The following is an 18727-nucleotide window of genomic DNA, read 5'->3' as shown; positions in this document are numbered from 1 at the left end:
TGAAATGACAACATAAGTAACTTCCCTGCCCAGGTGCCCAGTTGTAACATCATCCTCTTTGTGAGCTGGACTTCTCTGGATTTATGAAATGAACCTTTTTTTTTTGTATGTGTTTTTGGTGTGTAATGATATGGTGAATTTGATGAAATATTAAAAAGTAGTGTGTGCGGTATCAAGAGACTTCAGACCGCCCAGAACACAGCGGCGAGACTGATTTTTGGTAAATCTAAATTCGAATCTGCCAAACCCTATCGAGAAAGTCTACACTGGCTCCCCATTAAGGAACGCATTGCCTTCAAGGTTGGCACCTTGATTCACAGGATTATATATGGAGACATTCCTGGATACATGCTTAATCTAATTGACCTCCCACCCAGAAACTGTTCCAGTCCTTCCCAATCCTACCTAAATTTACACTATCCAGACTGTAACGGCCTCAAATACAAGTCTACCTACGCATCCAGCTTCTCCTTCGTAGGAACACAGTTATGGAATGCACTACCTAAAATCTTAAAATTAACTCGGAACCACCTAAATTTCAGGAAATTACTGAAGACCACCCTGTTTAAGACGGCTTACCTTCATGACTCAACTTAATTTACCTCCTCCTGTTACAGCAAATTCCATGGACCCTTGCCTTTATTATTCACTCTTATTATCACTGTTCTTTACGATATCTATACATTTACTATTTTTTAATTACATTTTTATGTTATTTAACTGAACTGTAGTTTGTCCTACGGTCTTGTAAGCCACATTGAGCCTAGTATTGGTGGGAAAATGTGGGGTATAAATGTGTTAAATAAATAAATAAATTCAAAGTGATTTAACCAGTCAGAAATGGCTCCTGACTGGTTAAATCACTTGTTTGGGGCTCATTGATCATTTTCAGTGGTTAATGTTGCTAAAAATGATTGATTGGCACTGAACTCAATGCCGGCTATTTGGGGGTGTTTATTTTTTGTTACATTTGTACCCCGCGCTTTCCCACTCATTGCAGGCTCAATGCGGCTTACCTGGGGCAATGGAGGGTTAAGTGACTTGCCCAGAGTCACAAGGAGCTGCCTGTGCCTGAAGTGGGAATCGAACTCAGTTCCCCAGGACCAAAGTCTACCACCCTAACCACTAGGCCACTCCTCCACTGTTGTTACTATTGGAGAAGTCGGCCCTTGCAGATCACCAATGTGGCCGCGCAGGCTTCTGCTTCTGTGAGTCTGACGTCCTGCACGTACGTGCAGGACGTCAGACTCACAGAAACAGAAGCCTGCGCAGCCTTCTACATGGAATGTTGCTGGTGGAAGAGCAACATTCCATGTAGAATGTCATATAGTAGCAACATTCCATGTAGAATGTCATATAGTAGCAACATTCCATGTAGAATCTCCAATAGTAGCAACATTCCATTAGAATGTCCAATAGTAGCAACATTCCATGTAGAATCTCCAATAGTATCTATTTTATTTTGTTCCATTTGTACCCTGCACTTTCCCACTCATGGCAGGCTCAATGCGGCTTACATGGGGCAATGGAGGGTGAAGTGACTTGCCCAGAGTCACAAGGAGCTGCCTGTGCCTGAAGTGGGAATCAAACTCAGTTCCTCAGTTCCCCAGGACCAAAGTCCACCATCCTAACCACTAGGCCACTCCTCCGGAGGTGGAGTCAGCACTTTGGCCAGTTAAGTGCCGATATTCAGCACTTCAACGGCCAAGGTCACTACATAAAAAGGACCACATAAAAGCAGTCCTATCTGTATGCAGTGCCCCATAGCTGGTTAAGTGCTGAATATTGCACTTAACTGGCTCTGCAAACCTGGAAATTCAGTGCTGAAGCCCGGCATTGAATTTCTAGGCATAATGCCAGCAGTGGTCAGCAAAACGGAGAGTGCCACTGGCTGAATATCAATACCAGAAAGTTTTTTTTTTTTTTATATGAATGCTCTGTCATGCATAATGTTGTATTTATTTTAATTCTTCAGTTGCGGCAAGTCCTAGAACATTTGTCTCAGCAAAGTGAGAGCCAGTACTTGAAGATCCTGACGAGCCTTGCTGAAGTGGCTACCACAAATGGCCACAAGCTGCTCAGGTATGTTTTATAAAGCACACCTTTCCTCTTTCCCCCTTTTCATGAGCATTCTGAGATGCTCATAGACCGCAGTAAGCTTGGGGTGATCTGCAGCTGCACATTGTAACCGGTAGAGAGGGTCCTCCATCCACAAATAGGAGTCCACTCAGTGTTCTATCAGGAAGCCACAGCACTCTTACAGATGGAGAATTCTCCTTTCAACAGGATGGGTCCTCAACCCAGGTGGGCTCTGGAGGGCCTGCCTTACCAATTCAGTTGCCTTCTCAGCAGGGTCCTTGTTATGGGTCCCTGTCACAATCAGGGTGAGCAAACAAGTTCAAATCAGACATTTGCATAATCTGGCATTAGTCGATAACATAACTCCAAACCTAGATCACCAAAGCATAAATGTCACTTAGCTCTCCAACGTGTCGCTTACACAATTTCTCAATATTACCAGACTTCCTCACTTCCAATAGGCGTAGCCAGTCGAAAAATATCCCGACAGGGAAACCTTATTTATCCTAGCTACTTCAGGGAAAATCCTGTTGTGAGGCCACAGCAATACTCCAAAATGACGACTGAGGAACACTAGACACCAATCTTTGCATAAAGGACCAGCACAAAGCTCCTCCTACAAAAACAACCAATCAGACATGGAAGCACACAGGGCAATCCTTTAAAAAAGGCGGACCATTCAATCCTAATATTAAGCCATGTGATTCCACTCTTATCAAAAAAAGTTTGCTCCCGTTGTCTGAAATGTCTTCTTAAATCTCCTTTGCGACTTGAGCGATGCAAGTGTTCAAATACCGTACAGCATTTTAAATCAAATTGTTAACAGTGAGCCACAAGCAGAGCTTCTAATTTGCCCAAATGTAAAGATGAACAGTGTTCAATAAGGCTAGGGTTACCATATTTTCTCTTTTCAAAAAGAGGACACATGTCCCGCCCCACCCTGCCCCACCCACACATAGTAACATAGTAGCATAGAGGGGCATAATTGAATGAAAAAATGTCTATCTCCATGGGCGTTTATCTCCGAGAACGGGTCCGTGAAGGGGCGGACTGAACCGTATTTTCGAAAAAAAATAGACGTCCATGTTTTATTCGACAATTTGTGAGCTGGGTGTTTTTGTTTTTCAGTGATAATGGAAAATGAAAGCGCCCAGCTCAAAAACGAATAAATCCAAGGCATTTGTTCGTGGGAGGGGCCAGGAGTTGTAGTGCACTGGTCCCCCTCACATGCCAGGACACCAACCGGGCACCCTAGGGGGCACTTTTACAATAACAAAAAAAAGGTAAAAGAGCTCCCAGGTGCATAGCACCCTTCCCTTGGGTGTTGAGCCCCCCAAATCCCCCTCAAAACCCACTGCCCACAAGTCTACACCATTACTATAGCCCTAAGGGGTGAAGGGGGGCACCTACATGTGGGTACAGTGGGTTTGGGGGGGGGGGTTGGACGACTAAGCATTAAGCAGCACAATTGTAACAGGTAGGGGGGGGGGGATGGGCCTGGGTCCACCTGCCTGAAGTCCACTGCACCCCCTAACAACTGCTCCAGGGACCTGCATACTGCTGCCAGGGAGGTGGGGTATGACATGTGAGGGTGAAAATAAAAAGTTGTGAAACATCATTTTTTGTGGGTGGGAGGGGGTTAGTGACCACTGGGGGAGTCAGGGGAGGTCATCCCCGATTCCCTCTGGTGGTAATCTGGTCATTTAGGGCACTTTTTGGGGCCTTATTCGTGAAAAAACAGGGTCAAGGAAAAGTGCCCTAAATTCTAGCTACAAACGCATACTTTTTTTCCATTATCGGCGAAAGGCGCCCATCTCTCCTCGGCCGATAACCACGCCCCAGTTCCACCTTCACCACGCCTCCGACATGCCCCCGTCAACTTTGTACGCTTCCGCGATGGAGTGCAGTTGAAAACGTCCAAAATCGGCTTTCCATTATACCGATTTATTCGTTTTTTGTGAGATAAACGTCTATCTCCCGATTTGGTCGAAATCTAGGCGTTTTTGTCTTTCAATTATAAGGTGGATAGTAACATAGTAGATGACGGCAGAAAAAGACCTGCGCGGTCCATCCAGTCTGCCCAACAAGATAAACTCACATGTGCTACTTTTTGTGTATACCTTACCTTGATTTGTACCGGTCCTTTTCCGGGCACAGACCGTATAAGTCTGCCCAGCACTATCCCCGCCTCCAAACCACTAGTCCCGCCTCCCACCACCGGCTCTGGCACAGACCGTATAAGTCTGCCCAGCACCATCTCCGTCTCCTGCCACCGGCTTTGCCACCCAATCTCGTCTAAGCTCCTTAGGATCCATTCCTTCTGAGCAGAATTCCCCACCCCTTTTGCATCCTCACCCCTACCCCTGTCCCCTCCCCTGCGCCCCCCCCCCCGTTACCTCCCCTCCCCTTACTTACTATCTACTGCCCTGGTGGTCTAGTGACCTCTTCGGGGCAGGAAAGAGCCCCCTCTTTCCTGCCCGGAGCTCTGTCCTTGCTCTGCATGCTGTTGCTGTGACGGTCTTGGGATTCAAAATGGCCTCAGAGAGTTGAAGCGGCCTCGCGAGACTTAAACTCTCAGTGGCCATTTTGAATCCCGAGACCGTCACAGCAACAGCATGCAGGGCAAGGGCAGCGCTCCAGGCCCGAAGAGGTCACTAGACCACCAGGACAGTAGATAGTAAGTAAGGGAAGTGGAAGCTAGGATAGGCCCGCCCGTTTGTCCAGAAATCCGGACAAACGGGCGGACTGGCAAAACCCGTCCGGACGCCCGGACATGTCCTCAAAAAGAGGACATGTCTGGGTAAATCCGGACATATGGTAACCCTAAATAAGGCACACTTTAAGACTTCTTGATGCCTGACCTATATAAATCAGTCCACAATGGCAATGAATTACATTGACAACTCCTGTAGACTCACAAGTAGTAGAATGTTTCATTGCACACTTCTTCCCAGACTTTATATGTTAAAAACATGAACCTTCTAACATAATTGTGCATACTGAACAGCGATCGCATTTTTTATGGCCCCGGGAAGTCATCCAAGGCTCACCTACCCTTGCTCATACCTCTCCTACTCCCTTCACCCTTGACCATCTCTACCTACCTATCTCTTTTATTATTCTGCTATACTTACTTGTATTTTCTCTATCAATACTTTGTAATCCCTATTACTATGTAAGCCGCATTGAACCTGCTTTAAGTGGGAAAGCGCGGGGGTACAAATGTAATAATAAAGAAATCGGTACATCATCCTTCTCTGGCCAAACAACATTATTGCTCAACCGGTCACTCAAGTTAAAATTCTGTTGAAAGGAGAACAGTATCTCCACATCTTCCAAGCATTTAAGTACTTACAAAACAGGAAAAAAAAAAGAGTTTTAATCACTGTACGTAGTTTATCTGAAGCTGAATGGTATTTCATGACAAACGGGATAGGTACCTGGTCAAATTAGCCCCGACATAAAAGCTCCAAACAAAAAAAAAAAAGCTCCCGACGTAATAGTCCCTGGCATAACAGCCACTGTCAAAATGGCCTGCCCACAATATATAACCCTTGACAAGTTAGCCGCACGACAAAGGGGCCTGATCAGGCTGCCCAGAATATGGCACTGCCAGACAGGATGAGGTCGGTAAGACTATGAAAATGATGACAATATTGTTGTTGTTGTTTTTTTTTTAATTAGCATGTTGATGGAAGAATAGTTTCTTTAAATAGCAGAACAGATCATGAATACCACACTTAACCAGCTATATGTTAGCCAGCACCACAAACCCGGAAATTCAGTGCTGATGCCTGGATGTGGCCGTAGCATTGAATTTTCCTGTTTACTCATTCTTTGAGAGCCCAATATTCAGCAGGTAGCAATCAGCGTTTTGCTAAACACCATTGTGCTAATTTGTCAAATGGTTCCTAAATTACCACCTGAGCCATGCACTGGATGCCCTGTATAATTAACATTATTTTCCCTCTCTCTTGTACCCAAGCTTGTCGAGCAGTTACGAAGCTCAAATGAAGAGTCTGCTCAGGATCGTCCGCATGTTTTGCCACGTGTTCCGCCTCGGCCCATCCTCACCCACGAATGGAAATGACATGGGATACAACGGGAACAAGACACCCCGAAGTCAGGCATTCAAGGTGAGGAGAGCATATGATGTTTTTAGGAAGCTAGAGATGAATCACACACCAGTAATCCAAATCCTTCTGAACACACACTCAGTTCTGGTAACATTGGGTTACGTGAAGGTGAAGCCCACCTCTGACTGCCTCTTCAGGTCTTTGATAGCAGCTCTCTTCTTTCCTTTTGTTTAAGTTTTTTCTTTGATAGAAGAATGACTATTTCCTTTTCGTCCAACAGATCAGTCCAGGACTTATGGGTTATGTCCACCGACCAGCAGATGGAGCCAGAGAACAAAAGTAGTTCTTTGTGATTTCTTCCCTTAAGGGTATCACGCCACCATGGAACTTGAGTATTTCTCTGTCTCCAAGCACTAACTGTGCTCTTTCTGGATTTCATGGAGAAGCTCCTGAACCAGTTTCAAAACTGAAATTCAGTTGAGCTGGGGGTACCTTAAAGATCTGGGCTTCATTCTGCTGATGGATTTTAGTGGCTTTTATGCCTGGAGCTGTGGTACAGTTCAGTGGTTCTGAGCTCCTGTACCCCTCTCTCCCCCCACCCCTCCCCTGGCTTTCCCTGCATTTCTTTGCATAAGGCTTTGAAACAGAGCAATGACACTTGTCACACAGCAGGGAGAATGCTTTGTTGCAGTTATCAGCATATAATAATGTGGCGCAGCTGTGCTTCAGTAGCCTCTCAATATCCCTGCTTGCTAACATGTCTTGATGGGGCAACAGCTGTGAGTATGAAGCATGCTACAGGTTCTGTTAGCTCACTGTTTTTTTTTTTTGCAATGTGTTTTCCTCCTTTTGTGTGTACCTTGGAGGATGTCTGGCTTTGCTTTGAGGGGCAAATTAGTTGTTTTCTTTTTCATTCAGCTAAACCTCTTTGAACCGTTAAGTTTTGTTTTTCTTGCTTTTATTATGGTCCTCAGTGTTTGCTACAGCTCAGGTGTGCTGAAAAATGGCCTGAGGTAGACGCGTGTTTTGGGTGTGTGCAGAATTATTTTTCAGCACACCTACAAAAAATGCCTTTTTTTTCCGAAAATGGATGTGCGGCAAAATGAAAATTGCCGCGCGCCCATTTTGGGTCTGAGACTTTACTGCCAGCCATTGACCTAGCGGTAAAGAATCGGGGCGGTAATGACCTATGCGCGCCCGAAAATAAAAAAATATTTTTCAGATGCGTGTATCGGACGCACGCCAAAAATGAAATTACCGCAAGAGCCACGCGGTAGTCAGGCGGTAACTTCATTTTGCTGCGCGTTGGGTGCACGTAGACGCTTACGCGGCTTAGTAAAAGGGCCCCTTAATCTGTACATCTGTTTGCTAATTGGAAAAAACAAATTCTAGGCTTCAGAGCAGCTGTCTCAGTGATAGGGCAGACACGATCTTGCCACAGGGAACTCTCAGCTGAGGGGCTCCTTTATCTTTGTACCCATTTTTACTGATTAGCTTCACTTTGTAAGAATGCTATTCAGTGGCGTAGCCACAGGTAGGCCTGGGTGGGCCAGGGCATACCCACTTAGGGCTCAGGCCCACCCAACAGTAGCACCTGTTTAGCGGGAGCTGGTAGGGATCCCAAGCTTTGCCAGCAGAAGACTCCCCCTGATGGTAATGAAAACGCTACTCTCCACGATACCGGCACGTGCTCAGTTTTCAGTGCATGCCTGCTGCAGACTGCCAAGGTGGAAAGAAGCGTTTCCCCGCCAGCTGAGATATTTTTCTGGTCGTAGTGGGGGAGGGGGGGGGAGAACACTTGGTGCCCACCCACTTCTTGCTTAGGCCCACCCAAAATCTGTTGTCTGGCTACGCCCCTGCATGTCACTCAGCTACAGGTCACATGCATGGCATTTACAGTAGTTTGCAGAATGTACCCACGAAAGTGGAGGAATGTGGAACACTACGGAAAGTAAGTTCTTTAAGGGCGGAGTAGTGTAGTCAAGAGGACACTTCCAGAAAGGACCACGTGAACGATGAAGAATTGAAAAACACATTTATTCCATAAAAGTACTGAAAGAACTCAACACAGAACTATGTTTTGGCTATAATGCCTGCATCAGGAGTCTATAAAGGAACATATTCACAACAAATTAAAACCTCAACAGAGTGTAAAATACAATGAAATATTTAAAGTAAATGAAAGAATACATAATGATAGTAAATGGATAGAAAGTATTATGAAGATAAAGGTCCATGAAGCTCAGTATCCTGTTTCCAGCAGTGACCAATCCAGGTCACAAGTACCTGGCAAGATCCCAGAACAGTAAAACAGATTTTATGCTGCTTATCCTAGAAATAAACGGTAGAGTTTCCCAACTCCATCTTAATAATGGCTTATGGACTTTTCTTTTAGGAAATTACCCAAATATTTTTTAAACCTTGCTAAGCTGACTGCTTTTACAGCATTCTCTGACAATGAATTCCAACGTTGAATTACACATTGAGTGAAAAAAATATTTTCTCCAGTTTGTTTTAAATGTACTACTTAGTAGCTTCATTGCATGCCCCCATCTACCCGTTCCACTCCACTCAGTATTTTGTAGACCTCTGTCATATCTCCCTTCAGCTGTCTCTTCTCTAAGCTGAAGAGCCCTAACCACTTTAGCCTTTCCTCCCAGGGAATGTTGATGTCAATATAGCTCTTACTGACCACTAATTTCCTTGGTAGGGTTCAATGCAGTGTACAATAATACAATCAATCTGTCACAGATTTACAATATGAATTCACAGAATAAATACTACTACTACTACTTAACATTTCTAAAGCGCTACTAGGGTTACGCAGCACTGTACAGTTTAACCTGGAAGGACTGTCCCTGCTCAAGAAGCTTACAATCTAAAAGACAGGTGTACAATCTAAAGACAAGTGTACAGTCTAAAAGACAGGTGTACAATCTAGAGACAAGTGTACAATCTAAAAGACAGGTGTACAATCTAAAGACAAGTGTACAATCTAAAAGACAGGTGTAAATCTAGAGACAAGTGTACAGTCTAAAAGACAGGTGTACAATCTAAAGACAAGTGTACAATCTAAAGACAAGTGTACAGTCTAAAAGACAGGTGTAAATCTAGAGACAAGTGTACAGTCTAAAAGACAGGTGTACAATCTAAAGACAAGTGTACAGTCTAAAAGACAGGTGTAGAGTCGATCTGATAGGGCATACTATATTTCTCGAAAGGTTAGGTGCCGAAAGCAGCATTGAAGAGGTGAGTTTTAAGCAGAGATTTGAAGATGGGTAGGGAGGGGGCTTGGCGTAGGGGTTGAGGAAGATTGTTCCAGGCATAGGGTGAGGCGAGGCAGAATGAGCGGAGCCTGGAGTTGGCAGTGGTGGAGAAGGGTACTGAAAGGAGGGATTTGTCCTGTGAGCGGAGGTTACGGGCGGGAACATAGTGCTCCTAACATGATTATATCTCATTATCGATCAAACAAAAAAGTTTTAACCTTTTTCCGAAACAGTAAGTAATTTTCTTCTATTCTGATACAAAGAGGAAATGAATTCCAAAGGGATACTCCCGTAACTGAAAAAATAGTGTTAGCAACTTTAAAGAGACGCACATTTTGGAAGGAAGGAGGGCGAAGTATCAATTGACTATATAAACGAACTGAAAATTTGGCCAGAGAAACAAGCAATTTTTATCAATAATTCAGGAGTGCAAACATTCAAAATCAGAAAAAGTAGACAAGATGTTTTAAATAAAATTCGTTCATGGATCAGAAGCCAGTGAAGTTTGGCAATATAAGAAGATATACTACTGAACTTGCTAAGTTTAAAGACCAGTCTGACTGAGGTATTCTGTATTAATTGCAATTTCCTAACACATAAATTAAACCAAGATAAAGTACATTACAGTAATCTGTGTCAAAATTAACATTTGGTACAGTAAATCTCCTTGATAATAATAATCATCATCATTTTAATTGTCTCAATCTAAAAAGAGTCTTCCATCATAATTGACTTACTTGAACCCTGGAAAGGGGAGTTTGGCAATATATAAGACCTGATTTGATTTCGGTGTTTTTTCGAACTGGCACTTTGTGTTTGACAGGACTAGTCGCAGCAGCGCGCTGCTCAAGATATCTCTGTTAGCAGACATTTGACTGTGAGTCAACTGCTTTACAAGTTATTTTGCATCAAAGATCAATAGACCCCTGACGCAGGCCTTTATGGCCGAAACACGTTACGTGTCGGCTTGTTTTTATTGATTTGAATAAAGACCTTGTTTGGGAAGACACCAACTGTGAGAGGACTCTTTTTTTGGATCCACTGTTTGTGTGTTTGGCTTTGCTTCTCCTGTGGAGAGATCACCTTCTGTGGGTGTTTGCTCACTTAGGTGGTTCTCATCCTTTCTCTTGTTTCTGAACAGTGGCTCACCTTTTTGTCACTGGGAGTGGTAGGATGGCCTCCTCCTGGTCCTTGTGCTTTTTGAACTGGTTACTTCTGCCTTATGACCTCATTATGCTTTAGGTGGTCATTCACTTTGGATCTTCTCTCAGGAACTTCTCTCAGACAGTTCTGCCAGCTTTAGCCTCTCTAGTTCTGCCTAGGGGCAGTCGTCGCTACTTATTTTATTTCAGCTCCTACTGCTGTGCGGTGTTTTCACATTTATGCCTAGTTGTGTATCAGCTTACAGTCTATTTTTGGCAGTATCCTTCCTTTCTGTGTTGGACTTCCCTATATCTGGAATTGGTCCTGTTGGGCTGGAATTGTATATTCCCACCCTATCTGTGAATTGCTTTGCTACATCCTAGAAGTCCTGGACTGATCTTTTGGAGACAAGGAAGAAAATATTTTGCCTTTGTTAAGAATCTTCTTTCCTTTAGTCCAAACAGATCAGTCCAGGAACCCATCCATAAAATTTCTTGCTACCCTTTCTTTTCATTCATTTTGTTTCTGTGCTCAATTGTGCCTTCTGTTAAGGAAGAGTGTGTTGCTGCTTTGGCATTAGAATAGAGCTCTGCTTCAGTACACTTCAAAAGCTACTGCTTGCTGCGTTGTTTCATTATGCTACCTCCTACTCTTGTGAAGATACAGATCTATGAATTATGCTGTTTTGTCTGTACATCGGTCGACTGTCTCCAGTGTCTACTAAGCTTGCACTTTACAAGAGCTTGAGGGACTCTACATGCCCATAGTCCCTTCTTGAATCTACAAAAACTCATACTTAAGACAAGAGAGTAAGGGATTCTACATGTCCTTAGTCCTGAATAATGCCTCATTATAATAAATCAGTTTGAGTGCTTTATCACTATGATATATGCTCTGTTCTCTCTGTTGTCCTCCATTGCTTTGTCATTTGAAATACTGACGTTCAATGGAGGAGTGATACCCTTAAGGGGACAAATCACAAGGAACTACTTTTGTACTCTGTCTCCATCTCCTGGTTGGTGAACATAACCCATAAATACTGGACTGATCTGTTTGGACTAAAGGAAAGAAAATTATCAGGTAAGACATAATTTTTCCTTCTTGTTCATTGTTTCTCTTTATCAGTTGATTTTTTTTGCGTGAAGGTGCCAGTGGCAGGTTTGTGTTCAGCTGTGGTTATTTTTCTTTTGGAGAATACGTTTAATTGGGATAAGCTAGGGTCCAGCAGTATTTGAGCCTTCCAGCTAAATAGGAAGGAGCACTATTAAGGAGAAGATTAAACACTTTGATGGGGGCAGGAGGAGTGGCGAGGGGGGAGGGAAACAGTGTAGGGAAGTTGTGAGTTTTGTCAGGCACATTTCCCCCATCACTCCTCCATTTTCTCCCACTGTCCAGTCACATACCCCTCACATCTCCTTTCTTCTTCTTCTCCCCTGAGGCACACTTCCAGCTTGCTCTCCTCCCAACCCCCATGCCATATCCTCCAGTCTACTAAAGCTACCCCCATAGCACACATCATCCTTCATTCCTGTGGTACACCCCTTCCCTGATGGTACATCCTCCTTCCAACTTTCTCCATCCCCTTCCCCCCAGCTCTCTCCACCCCCTCGCCCCAGCTCACACTCCCTCCAACTTACTCCATCCCTGCCTCCCCATGGAATATACCCCTCCTCCATGACATATTCTTTCCAATTTCTCCAGCCCCCTTCCTCATGGCATACATCCCCTCCCCACATGGTATACACCCCCTCCAGCTTTTTCAGGTGCTCCCGTCATGGCATATAAACATTCCCTCCAGCTTTTTCCAGCCCTGCCCCCCAGCATGGAACACCAACCCAGCATTCTTCAGTCCCCTCCCCCATGGTGCCCCTATCTTGTAGCGACCCTCCCCAATCATACAGCAAGAGGAGGCGGTGCATGACGGCACATTGAGTTGTGTCCTCCTCTGATACGGCCTGATTGGCCCTTTAAACTGCGTGGCTGTAGAGGCCCACGCGACTCAAAGGACCAGTAGGGCCCAGAATGGCAGAAGAGGAAGGAGGAGGATGTGGTTTGATGTGCAGCTGGGCACCTGCTCCTCATACTAAGTTGTAGGAGGGAGGAAGGCCAGCTGGTTGGGGCACTGTGGCTGCTGCCACTGCTGCCTGCTCTGAAGTCCGCATGGGTACTGCAGAATTTTGCACGGGTGGGGAATTCACATAAATTCTGCGTTATGCAGTTGTGAGGGAAGCGTGCATTGCTACTGCCTTTGTGGTAGGTGCTTGGTGGAGGGTGGGAAGCTTGCCATACATACATACATAACTTAGAGTGGAGTGGAGGAGTAGACTAGCGGTTAATGCAGCGGACTTTGGTCCTGGGGAACTGGGATCGATTCCCGCTGCAGCTCCTTGTGACTCTGGGTAAAGTCATTTAACCCTCCGTTGGATGTGGTTGCAAAAACTGTAGAAAAGCGGTATATCGAGTCCCGTAGTAGATGACGGCAGAAAAAGACCTGCACGGTCCATCCAGTCTGCCCAACAAGATAAACTCACATGTGCTACTTTTTGTGTATACCTGACCTTGATTTGTATCCGTCCTTTTCATACTACTACCTGTGTTGTTTCCTGTCCTCTGCTGAGGCTTTGAGTGTATATTTGTGCTCTGTAGATAAAGCAGACCTGGGTTCTAGGTCTGTCAGTGAGGCATCATTCACAAGCACTTAAGAAAAAACATTTCTTGAGACCGGTTGTGTCTTCGCAGCTTGTGTCTTGTTGGAAAAGTTGAAGCCACAGCCACTGGACTTTGGCTCTATGTTTTGTTTTTTGGGGGAAATTAGAGGTGCTTTGTTTGTTTCATAAAATCTTCACCAGCTGCCCAGTCCTAGTGCAGTTAAAGGATTCACCCCATCCAAAACCTGGTGCTATTAAAAGGACATATGACCAGAAAGACAGCTCATGGTATTCTAGTGTTGTTTCATCTATATATATAAAACTCACCCTCAACGTTCTATTGTCGGATGACGTCACTGAAGCCAAGGTTCGTAAGTTCGAAGCTCTGAAGCCAAGAAAATCAGAGCCCCGGGGCCCTGCCCTCGCGTCAAAGGTTATGACGTTGAGGGCAGAGGCGGAGCAATTCACCCACATCGACGACGGGTGGGGGGGGGGGGGGCCACAGGAAAGCCTTGCTAGTGCCCATTTCATTGGCTCCAGAAACAGGCCTTTTTTTTTTTTTTTTACTAGTGTTCAATAATGTAATGGTTCCTGGCCATTTTGTTCATTTGTGCTATATGTAAAGGCTCTAACATCTTCAGATGTATTCTGCTTTGCAGTGACTGATGTTCATTGAAAGCTTGACTCTGGTCATAGCACTCAGGGCCAGATGCAGTAAACCTAATGAGCCAGCAACGTGGTTTGTAAACTAGTTCTAGGCGGTTTAGCGTGCAAGTAGTAAAACGAGCCATGCACAAAAGGGTTCTCTGAGCCATTTTCCTGTCACGGTAGCAGCTAACAAAAACGGAATGCAAAGCTATTATAATGAGCTAATTACTGTACAAATTTGCTAGCAAGGCAATGCACAGCCGTTTCCAACCACATGCACAAAAGCAGTCCCTACTTTTACCGTGGAAATTTTAACGGGAGGTCTGGACCTGCCGGTTCTTCTTTATTGCAAGTAGGAGAAGGGGAGAAACAAGGCAGGAAGATGGAGCACAAAAAAAAAAGTACACCAGCTTACACGCAGCTTCTTTGTGTGTATGAAAGCCGTGTATGAAAGCTACGCCATGATTCTTTTTTCAAATGATATTTTACTGGCAAGAAATGGAGGGGGGGAGCAGTAAATTTAAAGCATAAAAGTAATGGTGACTTACCAAAAATGCAAGGAAGACAAGAGTCAAACAGCCTGTGCTAGGAAACAGTATCCCCCATGCTAGAAGCACCACAGAGAGGGGCTGAACCAATTGGCTAGTGTCAGCCTGGGATGTCCCGCCCACTCACTACTGGAGGGGGACACCAGGAAGTTCGGATCCAATCAGCTTACAGCTTTAGAGTGATGTCATCTGGGAAGCACTGCAGGGAGGAGTTGAGACAGCAGCCAGCCAATGAGAGTCTATCTTCAGGGAGATGGGTGTTCCAGGATGTCAGTTGGCCAATAGAAGGAAGCAGCAGGAACAGCTGGCGGGTGGAACCAAGCCCTGATGCTGATCAGTGTTGCCAGGTGGGCGGTTTTACCGCCCAATTGGGCGGTTTTCCGTGACCCGCCGCGGGAAATTTTTGCCCGCGGCGGGTTGCGGTTTTTTGGGCTGTTTTTGGCCTTCAGTGCGGTTTTTTCGGCCGCGGGGGGGCGGGGTTAGTGACGTTTTTGGGTGGGGTTAATGACGTTTTGGGCGGGGTTAGTGACGTGGGAGGCGGGGCCGATGACGTGGGAGGCGGGGCCGATGACGGGGAGGCGGGGCCGATGACGTGGGAGGCGGGGCCGATGACGGGGAGGCGGGGCCGGTGACGTGGAAGGCGGGGCCGGTGACGGCGGGGGCGGGGTTGATGACGGCGGGGGCGGGTGTGATGACGCGGGGGTGGGGGTGTCAGGGGCGGGGTTTGTGTTTGGGCGGGTTTTGGGCTGTTTTTTGGGCTCGATCGGGCTGGAAAAAAATTTTCCACCTGGCAACCCTGATGCTGATTCCTCAGAGCCCAGAGCAGCAGCCAGCATATTCTAGGCTTTTCCCACTTTTTCCCAGCAGCGGGCAGCCAGGGAGCCCCAACACAGGTCTGTCCATCCAAAAAAAAAAAAAGGGCTAGCTACATCTACTGCTTTCATACATGCAGCTTGTCTGCGTGTATGAGAGCCGTCTGTAGCATGTGCAGAGCAGCCACGCATAGTGATTGACTGTTCTGTGCATGCTCAGCTCACCGACTGGCTTCCCCCGGCATATATTTGAACAAGCACAGACTTACCAGTCCACATACAAGAAAATAGAAAGACATACACGCCAAACAGATTATATGTATACACAGAGGAGTTGGAAAGAATTCCTTGAGCCATGTTCTACCTGCTTTCCCCATTTGTTTCTGATCTAAGAACTGAGCTGGCATTCCAAGGGTCTCTGTTCTTTCTGGTGACCCTTTGGTGTGGGAAGGGAGGGTTATCTGATGAAAGCGACATGTAGGACGTAAACCAGTGAGATGCAGTACAGAGCCCCAGTAACAAGTTCAGTTCATTCAGGAAAGAACCAGACCAACAGGCTTATTTTCAAAGCACTTTGGGAGGCTTTGGGAGGCTAAGTGCTTTGAAAATATGCCTCCAAGCGTCCTAATCCAGTTTCACTCTGCAGTGACTAGAAATAGATACTTCAGTAGCAAACTGGAGTAACATATTTTGATGCTGTGTGGATTCTAGTATCTCCTGTTTTTACTGGGATCAACATAACAATGAATTATGTAGACACTGTGAGATCCGTTAGTGACCGATCAAAAAGAAATGTATGTATAGATGGTAGATTATACAGACTAGATTAAAAATAATGTTATCCCAGGCTGCAAGCTAATCTAAAGTGCAATAGTTCTGAAGTGCAGAGGCCTCCTAAGTACAAGGATACGTATCTGTAGGGACTACTTGATGTTATTGTCTTTATAGGCTAAGCTTGTTTATCCGGCAGCCGTTTCCCTTTTTAGCAAAACCTTGGGATTGCCTCTGCTTTTTGGTCCTTCTGACCTGTCACTCATCGTAAATCTGCATTAGAGGGTCGCTGAGTCGCCAAGTTCCATGAAATGTTTTGAGGGAGAGTTGTCAGCCTGCCAGTGCTCAATCTGGAGTCATACTGGTTCATTTGTATTTTTTGCTTTCCTTGTTGTTTTCTCACTGCACAGGGGGCTCACATGACTGGAAAGTGAATAATATTTTTGAAGAGCCACTACTGTTTTCCCATCGGGGGGGGGGGGGGGGGAAGAAATAAAATTCCCGAAACAAAACACAGAAGAGATGATTTGATATTTGGCAGCAATGAAGTCAGCATGGATTGATAATCCTTTTTAAGAAAATTGCGAAATGTGGCATCGCTCCCTCTCAACCCTTGCTCTTAATTGCAGTCATGTGGTTGGAAGAGACAAGTTGACTCATCCCTGTACAGAGAAGGATCACCCCGCTCACGTTATGCACCTGATGACGTGCTGTGTGGAGTACGAATAGGAAAAATGATCTGCTGTGAAATAATGGATGGCCCGAGAGCAGGGCCTGCAGGGTGAGGGTGGCAGTACTATTGAGGATGTGTTTCAGATCATTTGCTCAGTAGTTTAATTGAAGAGGAGCGGTATGGGGCCCCTCCCCCTTCTTTTTATTTCTGTTTTTCAGTTCATGCTCTCTTAGGGTAATACTCGTTCTGGAGCTCCTGAAAGTCACTTCCAAAAGCACAGGATCTCAGAAAATCAGTCGGCAGTCTCCTTATCATCAGTCTGTATACTTTCACTTATCCCATATTGAAGTCTGATTTTGCATTCAGGGGTTTAAATTAAGGCTGCATTTCAGTTAAAATTGTTAATCACTATTAAAGGACCAACATTTCTTTCTCTCCCTCCCACCCCCAGGTCTCCATATCTCTCTCCCTCTCTCTTCACTCCCTCCCCCCTTCCATTGTCTAGCATCACTGTCTCCCTACCCTCCACCTCCAGGATCAGCATTGTTCCCTCTCTCCTCTCTGTCCCCATCCTGGTCCAATATCTCTCTTCCTCCCTCCCCTCCATCCTTCCTTCCCTCCCTCCCATTGTCCAGTATGTCTCCCTCCCGCCTCCCTCCATGCACAGTCTGGCATATCTCCCTTCGATTACCTGCATCCTCCTGGGTGTACCTTAAAACATATCTTCTAGAGGGCAGTGGCAGTGCATCAATACATGTAGGCTGCCTGCCACCTGCTCTGGAACTTTCCCTTTGGTCTGCCCCACCCCTGAGAGACAGGAAGTTGCATTAGAGGGAGTGGGACAGGTCAGAAGGAAATCTCCAGAGCAGTTAGCAGACAGTTTACCTGTACTGATGTGCTGCTGTTGCCCTCTAGAAGACCTGGGAAGAAGGGAGGATTGAAAGAAAGGGGAAGATGCTGCACCACAGGCAGGGTGGGGGTGGTTCGAGGGGAAGGGAGGGAGAGATGCTGGGCCACACTGCTGATGGTGGGAGGGGCGATTAATTTTATTAGCTGTGGTTCATTTTGTTTAATAGCAACTAATAAGTGTATGTTAATTGTGGCATTAACCATGATTGAAGTGCAGCCCTAGTTCAAATTTGTTTTCCTAAAATTTCAAAACTGGTTGTTGCCAAGGAGGGAGACTTCCTGCCTCTGTAATATACATAGTAACATCGTAGATGATGGCAGATAAAGACCTGTGCAGATCCAGTCCTCCCAACAAGATAAACTCATAGACCATAGAAGTCTGCCCAGTACTGGCTTTGCTTCCCAATTACCAGTTGCCACCCAATCCCGCTAAACTTCTGTGGATCCATTCCTTCTAAACAGGATTCCTTTGTGTTTATGCCAAGCATTTTAGAATTCCATTACCATTTTCATCTCCACCACTTCCTGCTGGATGGCATTCCAAATATCTACCACCCTCTCCATGAAAAAATGCTTCCTGATATTTTTCCTGAGTCTGCCCCCCCTTCAACCTCAATTCATGTCCTCTAGTTCTACCGCCTTCCTGCCTCTGGAAAATGTTTGTTTGCGGATTAATACCTTTCAAATATTTGAACATCTGTATAATATACAATACAATACAAAATTGGTCTTTTAGACCGCTAAAATCCCCAGAAGGATTCAGTGCAGTTTACAGACAGGTGGGAAAACCCATCAAGAAATAGATTTTAGGGTTGGAGGGAGTAAGGGTGAGGGGGTAGCGGTGGGACTGGATTAAGTAGGTAGGGAAAGGAAGGGCTCAGAAGTTAGCGTGGGGCTACGTCGATGGTGTTGACGAGGGTGATCAATGAGGAGTTTCAGGGAAGAGGAATGTTCTCAGCTTCCTCCTAAAGGTGAGGTAGATGTTGTCTGTTTTAATGTCAGTTGGAAGAAGGTTCCAGAGTGAGGCGCCAGCTACATAGAAGAGTGAGTTGAAAGTTTTATGGAGTTTGAAGCCATTGAATGGTTGAGAGGTTAGAAATAGTTGTTTTCTCAGACGCTTAGAGTTGGCTAGCTGCAATGACGAAATGCTAATC

The 18727-nt window shown here is 45.4% G+C and overlaps 1 protein-coding gene across 3 annotated transcripts in view; it reads left to right on the top strand.

The window, feature by feature from the left end:
- The window catches only part of HACE1 (HECT domain and ankyrin repeat containing E3 ubiquitin protein ligase 1), a 279223-nt gene that overhangs the window by 142095 nt on the left and 118401 nt on the right, over window positions 1-18727 (top strand). For all 3 annotated transcript variants that reach the window (XM_030199163.1, XM_030199162.1, XM_030199161.1), the window contains exons 10-11: window positions 1976-2082; window positions 6065-6215. In XM_030199163.1, the coding sequence (XP_030055023.1) occupies window positions 1976-2082; window positions 6065-6215 (258 nt within the window). The remainder of the gene's footprint in view (window positions 1-1975; window positions 2083-6064; window positions 6216-18727) is intronic.

This window comes from Microcaecilia unicolor, chromosome 3 (genome assembly GCF_901765095.1).
Source record: "Microcaecilia unicolor chromosome 3, aMicUni1.1, whole genome shotgun sequence".
NCBI classification, from domain to species: domain Eukaryota; kingdom Metazoa; phylum Chordata; class Amphibia; order Gymnophiona; family Siphonopidae; genus Microcaecilia; species Microcaecilia unicolor.
The sequence above is the reverse complement of the archived record's forward strand: the minus strand, read 5'-3'. Positions and strand labels throughout refer to the sequence as shown.